The 10,361-nt window shown below is 39.2% G+C and overlaps 1 protein-coding gene across 1 annotated transcript; it reads left to right on the top strand.

Moving 5' to 3' along the window:
• The first annotated feature begins 3,751 nt into the window (after positions 1-3,751).
• Positions 3,752-9,551, top strand: LOC139448520 (monocarboxylate transporter 14-like). The gene is made up of 5 exons (XM_071230076.1): positions 3,752-3,938; positions 4,515-4,658; positions 5,823-6,650; positions 7,313-7,363; positions 9,403-9,551. The coding sequence occupies exons 1-5, from the start codon at positions 3,752-3,754 to the stop codon at positions 9,549-9,551; spliced, it is 1,359 nt and encodes a 452-aa protein (XP_071086177.1).
• Positions 9,552-10,361: the final 810 nt, after the last annotated feature.

Genomic DNA, 10,361 nt, shown 5'->3' with positions numbered 1-10,361 from the left:
GCCCGTACAGTTCACCTTACCACTGTTTGACCCGCTGCGAACCATCTCCTTTACACAAGTCTGATTAGTGTCATTTTTCACTTTCTTGCTGAAATTACTTTCAATGTCACTTGCATCGTCACTTATGGAACGCTTCCTATTAGTGTTACCATGTATTTCAGCCCAAACTGTCACAGGGGTGACGGGCGTACCCGTTGCCATGACACTATCAACAAATTCACGATCGGGTGAGCTTGAATCGGCATTTGTTGCCATAATGCGATATGATCGATCGTGATTGCTCAAGTTTATGATTGTTTGTGTCACATAAATGGTATTGTATGTCTATTTACCAGCGATCGTCACTTTGCACTTCAAGGATGGCAAAAAAAATCAAATGTTTCACGGACACTTTGTCAAGCATGTCTACTGCCAAGGGCGGGTAACTCTCACTCTTCACAAGTCGGCGGTCAGTCTAAAATACTGCTGGTTCAACTACACGCCAGCCTTTGTTTTCTTAATAACCTTTGTCCACAGTAACCTGTGGGAATATTGTATTAACCAGGAACAACACATGAAATAACAAAGGAAGTAATGGTGAAAATGAACAATGAATGAAAATAATGTCTTCAAAACTTAGCCAATCAGAGATAGCTGTGCGTCCCTCAACTATATACGTAGGTGCAGTTTGACTGTGCGAACAGAAATAGACACATCTCTGGCAAACTCAATAAACAAACAAACCGATCCAAACATAGCTAAATCCACCACACTAGCTTACATACACGAAAACTGGCCAAATTGGTGCCACATCTACACAGACGGATCTTCCGATCCGATCACAAATCGCACTGGTTTCGGAGTCCACATAACACAACCAAATAGGAACACTCAATCTTATCGACTCCCAAACAACCAATCCATCTTCACTGCAGAGTTAATGGGCATAGCATCCGCCCTCCATAACCAACATGCTAAAAAACATAAAAAAATCCTAATACTCACAGACTCACTAAGTGGACTACAGGCCCTCCAAAATAAAAACACCAAAAACCGCCCTAAACTCATTAACCAAATACTCAAAAGCGCAAATAACTTAACAGAGGCAGGCAAACAAATAGCATTTATCTGGATCCCAGCCCACGTAGGAATATATGGAAACGAAAACGCCGATCAAGCCGCCAAAAAATCCCTCAAAATTCCTGAAATAAGCCTGAATCTACCAATATCTAAAGCAGAGATCAAAAGCATTAACAAACGTAAAATCACCCAAAAATGGCATAAGATATACCTAAAAACAAACACACAGATAATCAAAATCCTCAAAAAACCTCTAACCAAACCTAAAATCCTCCATCCATCCAAGAAAATTGATAGAATAATCACCAAACTCCAAACAGGTCACACTAAACTAAACAGTCAACTCCTAAAAATAAAAAAACACGCAACCGGAAAATTTCCCACACTGCCCACACCTGGAAACAATAGAACATGCACTCTTACACTGCACGCACTACCAAACCCACCGAGCAACACTCCAAACAAATCTAAAACTAGATAAAGCCATAACCCTAGAATCAATCCTAAATCCACATAACAATATAGAAAAATTTAAAGCACTAGGCGTATACTTAACTAAAACAAATCTAATGATCCGCATCTAAAAACACTCAACCACACCACATAAACAAACAAACACACACCAACACACTCCCTTAGTACACTACCACACCCCTAGGCATGCATTCCAAATTTCAAAATCTCCAAAACTTATATAAGCAACCACTAAAACCCCCCTCTGGTTGCAACACCTTTATTTTCCCCTCAAAACCACGCTAAATGGCCCGACCGGGCCCGTGTGCGAAATACGCTCCAGTCGGAAAGCGCACGTTAAATCTCCAAACGTAAGTAAGTAAGTAAGTAAGACTGTGCGAAATACGCATCAGTCGGAAAGCGCACGTTAAATCTCCAAAGTAAGTAAGACTGCGAAGTCACACTGCATCTGAATAAATCTTGGAACGCTAGCAACCCTGATGTCATCATTTATTCTCCATTCTTCTATTTAATTTTAAGGTAAGACATTTTCATGCGTTGTTTCAATGGTTGTTTTCAAATATGATGAATGTGTTTCATGATTATTGTCTTAGATGTCTTGAACATTGTATATTTTTAACTACACGCGTTGGTTCATTGTTAAGTTTTTGTTTAATGTATTTTGAATCGTTTTCCTTTGATAACGTTTTAGGAATGTTTTCAACACTAAATTAATGCACACTTTTCCAATAGGTGTCATGTAAAGTAATTTCGATCACCAATATATGTTATCAATAAGTTGCTGATTAACATCTTGATAACCGTTTAGATAAATAAGAACTCTAGTACAAGTATCAGCAATATCGTAAAGTAAAATATGTCATGTCATCAATATGTGTAGATTCATTGCTAGCAGTTATACTGGACTTAGTTAATAGTCAGTCAGCTTTGTTCTTAAAAGGAAATTCCTGTAACTTGATGTTTATATAGTTCTATCTATTTGTGTAGAATATAATGTGTGACTATTTGATATGTTTATAAACTTGAAGCATATTAGATATGATTATCTGAATAATTGAATTGAAACACATTTAACAATTAAACACACTGCATCTGAATATCTTGGAACGCTAGCAACTCAACTATCATCATTTATTCTCAATTTTCTATTCTATTTTAAGGACAAATTACCTTGACAAAGCACGTTCTCACAGCTAAAAGAGAACTAATACCATATTTGACTACAAAGCAAAACATCAAAATTATCTTTATGCCTACCTTTGAAGTATATTTGATATATTATTTTTCGAATTGTTCCTAAATGATTATTATCCAATGTTATGCTGAAAGATTATATAGCATTTATGAATACAAAATGCTATCACTGAAATGCTAATTTCCCCATCGAAATATGTATGTACGGTTATTGTTGGATTATTTATTTATAACACACTGAACCTCACAATGAATACTGAAACATCTCTAGGACTGATCACTGACTCTCGGAATTCTCGCTTCTATTGTAGAGTAAACATTACAGCTTGTTATCCAATTAATATCAGGATAACATATGACAGCAAACAGATCAGTTTGGATGTGGACATTTCAGTCTTCCCCACATCTTTATTTACACTGCTAGTCGAGATATCTTGTCCACATGTAAATGTCTCTGATGTGTGTCAAAGGTATTGTGTTTAGGTTCACGAAGTGGAAAGGTCTTCAGCAGTAACATGTGCGTCAAAAATGAGACAAGCATATTCATGAACAGGAATACACCTGTAAACTAAGTAGACAAAACTGCACTACATGGGCAATGTTGTACCCATGTACAATGTATTGGTTGCAAGTTTGACAATATTTTCTGTTTCGTAATGTATGAAAAATATGTTATTCATTGGTTATATTTTCAGGGCCAGTTTGAGATTTGGGTCATAGACCTCTTTGCACAGCGTCCGCTTTGGGCATTATTCATGGAAGGTGTCTGCGGTGGGCACGAGTCTTCCTCGCGAGAAGATACGATCTGGTGATAACTAACTTCTGTTTGGTCAGCTCTACCCTCACGAACTACACCTGCAGCTTGTGTGACAGCTATAAGAACAGTGTTTAATTTTATGAAAGACGATCCATGCCATGAGATACGATGTCACCAAGGCAACACTCGATCAAGTATATCCCCTTTTGAGGAAAGATGGTTGCGCTGTTCTAGTTAATCCCAGAATTCCCACGGATTAATAAGGGGATGGCTGTCCACAAGAACATTGACCGAGGGTATGCGTGGGTGGTGTTGGTCACCAGCTGGCTACAAGTGGTCATCTTCTACTACACAACGGGTGTGGTCAACACCGCCCTCCTGGAGAATATGCAGGAGGGCGTGGTCAAGACATCGTGGGTGGGGTCTATCTTGTATGGGACGATGATGCTTACAGGTGAGTACTAAAGTATGGAAGGGGGGTATTTGTAAATGATAAGCTAATATGTTAATATGAGTATATTATAGTAACATCTTCGGGAAATAACTGGATCCCAGGTTTGTCGATATGCTCAACTCCTAAGCCTTCATCGGAATTCTGTCCTGTTCTGAACAAATGTTCTGAATTTTTTTAACCAATCTCATTCATGACCAAATCGTGCCATTCAGAGTGACGTTTGAATGTCGCGCTTTGAGCATAAACTCTACATGGAGGCTAGCGCATTATAAGTGCACATTCCGGAACTACGCTCGTAGACGACTGGAGACGCGTGCCCCTCTCGAGGGTTTCCATATTTTCAGTCAAGGACGACGACCCTCGTCTTGGGCATCACATGGATTTATTATTATTATTTTGGGGCTACAAGTGGTTACTAGTGGTTACTAGTCCCACCACCTCCACCCATTAAAATAATGCCTCTACCCGTTCCTCGACACCCGCTGACAAGAAATGTATCTCTCTTCTCATGACTAGTTCACGTAGGGACTACAAATATGAGCATTGTTTATTAACAGAATACCCCTATTTTTACAGCACCGGTGACCAGCTCTTTAACGAATGTGTTGGGGTGCCGCATTTCGGCCGTTCTTGGAGGTCTTCTGACTCTGGTAGGCATGGTGGCTGCATTCTTCGCCAAGTCGATAGATGGGGTGATTGTGTCCTATGGATTTATTGCAGGTGAGGATTCGCTGTTATTGAATATATATATATTGGTTGCATTTATATGTTGGATATGTGAATATAAAACGCAAGAGAATAACGAGTCCCGATTATCCGACAAACAAGGATACCATTGGTGCAAAGGGGAAAATAGTGGTTAAAAATATTATGAATGGATCACTGAAAAGTAATGCCAATATGGTACAGATGAACTACTTTATTACAATTGTTTATTGTCATTATATGCTCCAGAAATGTATATACAGAAAGAAAGAAATAACATGTAAACAAATCTTCTGCAAACTAAAAGATAAGACAACATTTCGATTGTGTCGCCCCTACATGGCAAAATGACATATATTGGTCGTCAGCTCGGAAACTGTTTACCCATGAAACCAGAGTGTTGACATGATATACTTGACACTCTGATGTGCAGGTATGACTTCACTTTCTTGAAACGTGCGCTTGTCTGACGTGGTTCAGCTTGTCGTAAAATACTTGCCAAAATATCAACATTTAACTGTCGTCAACAATAAGATCGATCGTATTATTATGTACAGATTAAAATAAAAATGCAGCAAAGAGGGCTTGGGTGATCCTCAGTCTGGTTAGACTCATCATCAGCTCAGGGCACTTGTCCCCTCTACACGCAGCCTAGGGAACGGTGCCCAGTCAAACCCACCCAGAACTATCGGAGAATGTGAAGACTCCCCAACACTGTGGCCTTCTGCATTACCAAGATTGTCAGAAGGGTTGTATTCCTGATGGCAAACCCGGGTACTCTCCCAAGGTTAGGCAACAGATTGGGAGGTATCAAACCTAGAACACCGAGAACAATGGGGAGTCGGACAACTTGGTACTTGGGATGCAAGCGTGACATTTCGAAAGTGAGGTCCGCATATTTGCCATGTTATTCCTGAATCTTGTCAATCACAATATTGTCAATAGGGACAGAAAAGTCAATGATATAAATGATTTACACTGGATTTATCGAAAAGGACCAGACCAGGAGTTTTGGCCTGGATACGTCTGAGGTTTAACGGGCCTATTTCAAAGATTTTTGTAATTATCATTTTCCATGACGCCCTGTACATATTCGGGGTCGTACCATGGATGGGCCTCTGTGTCTATTATTATCATTGTTGTTATTGTTGCAATTAATATTAGTGTTATTTTTTCCAGGTCTAGGAATCGGGTTCCTTGAGACATCAGCGACTGTTATTACTGGTCACTATTTCCAGAAATACCTCCCTCTTGCCTCGGGGCTACAGATGTCCGGAGGAGGCGCAGGGATGTTTATAGGTGCTCCGTTAGTGAGATGGCTGCTTGATTCGTTCGGTCTCAGTGGGACCTTTCTCATACTGGGCGCCATAGGAGCTAACACATGTGTGTGTGGTATGATGTTCAGACCATCACCACATGAGCAACAAGCAGGAACAAAGACACCGGGAGACGTGACCCGTAATCTTGTGGATCAAGAAGTAGAAGAACAACCAGAAGTCAGAACCAGTTGTCTGCAACGTTTACTTTCGACAGTCAGTGAAATGAGGACAGTTTTGTCTAATGTTAGCTTTATGCTATATGTCCTTTCCTACACCTTATGGGGATTTGGAGAATCTATTATATATGTACATCTACCTAATTTTGCGGAATCCAAAGGAACAAGCCAACAAAATTCCGCCATGCTGTACACAGCTATGGGAATTACTAGTATCATAGCTGGTGTGTTGGCAGGATTTGCTGGTAACGATCCAGCAATAGGAGTCTTCATGCTACATACAGGTATGCTGGGTGTAGCGGGAGTCCTGATTATGATGTGTCCCCTTCTTGCCAGTTCGTTCACACAGCAGCTCCTGTTCTGTAGTATCTATGGCATCTACAGTGGTGGGCCTATGGCCTTTTTAAACCCAATTGTTGTTGATCTGGTAGGCGTGAAACAACTAGCGACTGGATACGGAATGGTTAATTTCATTGCTGGCCTTGGATTACTTCTCGGACCTCCGTTTGCAGGTATGTAACACACAAACATGCATCAGCGTTGCATGATGATTGAATTATCCTGTTGAGTACAACACTGTCTCATTATATCTCCATGTATTGTCACTTATTACGATAGGACGATAGTTGTTAAATGAAGAATACATTATGACAAGTGCGTGAATGAGTGAGGGAGGTTGGTTGGTTTGTTATTTAACGCCACACCCAGCAATATTTCAGTTTTTTTACGGTGGTCTGTAAATAATCGAATCTGGACCAGACACTCCCGTGATTAATATCATCATGAGCATCCATCCACGCAATTGAGGAGCGAATTAACAAGGTCTCCATAACGGTCGTCATAGCACTAACCGCAGTGGGATCTGACGTTACATATGTGACATACACAATCCCGACTCCGCTGCTGCCCTATATCATGTATTAAGCATGGTGGCCCCGGGCAGGGTAAAGGAGGCTTAAGGGAGTCATAAGTTCATGTTCAAGTTCACAACTTCTAGCTCTCAGGACATCCAGCGTGTAAAGCCAAACTAATGATCAAATTATAGTTTGCCAATCTCTGCCCCACTCCCTTCAAATGGTTGGTCCCTTCAAATACCATTGAACTTGGGAAGATCGTATACGTTCCTATAATGTAGACAAATTCGTTTCATTTGGTTTTGGTTTGTTGTTCACAGGGTTCATCATGGACGTTTCGGGAAGCTACGATGTTAGCTTTGCTTGCTCTGGTAAGAACTATGAATCGTGATGTTTTAAATTTGACTATCAAAGACATCTTGAAGAAATTTGCTCTGTTGAAATAATTATATTTGAACATTATGTGAATGAGATGTTGATGTTAATATAATTAGCATGTTTACTTTAATGTAGTTGCAAACTTTGAGTTTCTTGAAATAATAGTGAGTTACCACATCAAGTGGATTATATACGTAAGGCACTTGTGATAGGAATCTGCCCTCTTCACAGAACTGAGGTAATGATAACTTTAATGAACTGTACATTAACATACTATTAGCAATGCATTGTGTGTGGTAATATATTTACAAACAGGAGCATAATGTAATTCTACCATGACATTGCTTGAAAAAGAGGTTTCCTTTTAGAGATACCCCTTTCAAATATATTAAGCCTCCTCACAAAAAATTGTGCGTATGAATTCATAGCCTACATATCGATTCATAAAATATGGCTGCCCATCGGTCACCCCCATATGAACTGTAAAACGTATCTATTTTTCCTCTAATGCACCCTGGGTCTCTAATACCAGCCAGGTCTCCAATACACGCCGAGTCAAGCGCTCTCGCAAAATTAATAGACGGCATAGCGTCAAATAGAGGAAATACGGTAGTCTGATATCGGATGTCTTGGGCCTTCTAGGCCGCAACCCTGACCTTCGATGATGACATTAAAATATTTAATGAAGGCATATCTTTTGCATACAAATGAAATGTTTAAACTATTTCGTCTTTGAAACAACAGACAATGAAAATGTTTACAAACCTTTTTGTGATCGATATTTTCCGTCGTAAGGATTTGGTAGAATAGGAGATGAAAGTCCATCACTCAGAAAACACTCATTAATTCGAAAAGCCACGAAAACAATGTCCGACGTCATTCAAACTTGATGAAATCATACATGACCCACTATTTCTGGTCCACGAATATCTCATTCCATTCACACTCTTGCCTGGAATCCATGAAATCTTGAAATTGACAGGTCACACCATGCAGATACTGAGATAGGCCATACCTCGTATCAAAATGTCTGCAGGCTAAAAAACGGCTGTTCAGTCATATTTAGTTCCATTGGTGATCATATTGTACCAGAAGGCTCAATCATTCCCAGTAAATATAGAGGTTAATGTTGAACCACATCATAGATCAGGGTTGTCATCTTGCTTCGTTTAACTTACAACGGGGAATGTAAACACAAGATTGTCGGCTATTGACCGCTGTGAGGCGTGAGTAACCGTGATGTAGGTCAAGTTCTGCCAGATCCAAGTTCGGGGTGGGGAGGCTTATATTTTGATGTTATTATTGCTACTGGAGGTAATTGCTAACTAATAATAAGCTAATAACACTAACACATGTTAAATGTAAAATAAAATGTTAATTTAAAAAGTTTGTTGTAGAAATATACTCGTTTGGCATTTTAAAACCCTTTTCTACAACCTGTCACCCCTACAATAGAAAAATGGCATGTTCGATTTCCAGGAAATGACCACTCTCGCGAAATTCCAAGAATTGACAGTCAGTCCAAACAGTGTACAACATGTTTGGTAGAAATTAAAACATCTGTCGTTGTACTAAGTTTGGAGTGTTCTTTGTCAACTTCTTTTGAAAAACTGTGTTTTGAACACTTATTTGGAACTACTCACGACTATGGTGTTTTTAATCTTGAACTTTAGTAATAATTGTTACATATATAACCACCTGTGACCACTTTTCGGAATGTTCTAAGATCACGGACCTCTGTTGTTACACGTTGCAAGAGGGCACCGTTTTCAAAGCGGTCATGGTACAATGGCAATAAACCTACTGTGTTTTAAAATTTGATGAAGTCCCACTGTAGTTACCTCTTTCTTTTAATTTGGAACTGACTGCTTTAGCAAGGTTCCAAATTATAATAAAGAGCCTCGCGCTAAAGCGCTCAGTTAAATTAAAATAAAGAGGTGTCTACTATACAGTGGGACTACATCAAATTTCAAAACGCAGTAGGTTTATCTCATAAATGTTAGTAAGTAACCAAGATATATAACTGTTTCAGGTGGGGCACTTGTGATAGGAAGTTTGCTGTCTCTGGGCATACCGATCTTTAAGCGACCAGTTCCATCAAAAGTCTCCTATTACAGGGAAATGGACATGGCAGTTTCTGAAGAACACACAGTTGTTGCATGTGAAACAGAAGGACAATAAGTGTTAAACATTCATTGTTCTGTTTTTCGTTATATTAGACCTTTCATTTTACAACAACATATGCCTTTCTGCAATTGTATATTATCCATTTTTAACTTGGTGGACTCTCTTACAGAGACAGGCTGGTGGATACACCAACATGACATACAGCTCAGCTCAAATAATACAACAGCTCAGTTCTAACAGTACATACAGCTCAGTTCTAACAGTACATACAGCTCAGTTCTAACAGTACATACAGCTCAGTTCTAACAGTACATACAGCTCAGTTCTAACAATACATACAGCTCAGTTCTAACAGTACATACAGCTCAGTTCCAACAATACATACAGCTCAGTTCTAAAAGTACATACAGCTCAGTTATAACAATACATACAGTTCAGTTCTGAGAGTACATATAGCTCAGTTTTAACAATACATACAGCTCAGTTCTAACAGTATATACAGCTCAGTTCTAACATTACAAATCGCTCAGTTCTGACAATTTATACAGTTCAGTTCTGAGAGTACATATAGCTCAGGTCTAACAATACAACAGCTCAGTTCTAACAGTACATACAGCTCAGTTCTAACAATACATACAGCTCAGTTCTAACAATACAACAGCTCAGTTCTAACAGTTCATAAAGCTCAGTTCTAACAATACATACAGTCTTGTTCTGACAGTACATATAGCTCAGTTCTAACAATACATACAGTTCAGTTCTGAGAGTACATATAGCTTAGTTCTAAAAATACATACAGTTCAGTTCTAACAGTACATACAGCTCAGTTCTAACAGTATATACAGCTCAGTTCTAACAATACAT

This window comes from Haliotis cracherodii, unplaced genomic scaffold (genome assembly GCF_022045235.1).
Source record: "Haliotis cracherodii isolate W230 unplaced genomic scaffold, xgHalCrac1.p SCAF_7, whole genome shotgun sequence".
NCBI lineage: Eukaryota > Metazoa > Mollusca > Gastropoda > Lepetellida > Haliotidae > Haliotis > Haliotis cracherodii.
This window is presented reverse-complemented; position numbering and strand designations above follow the sequence as displayed.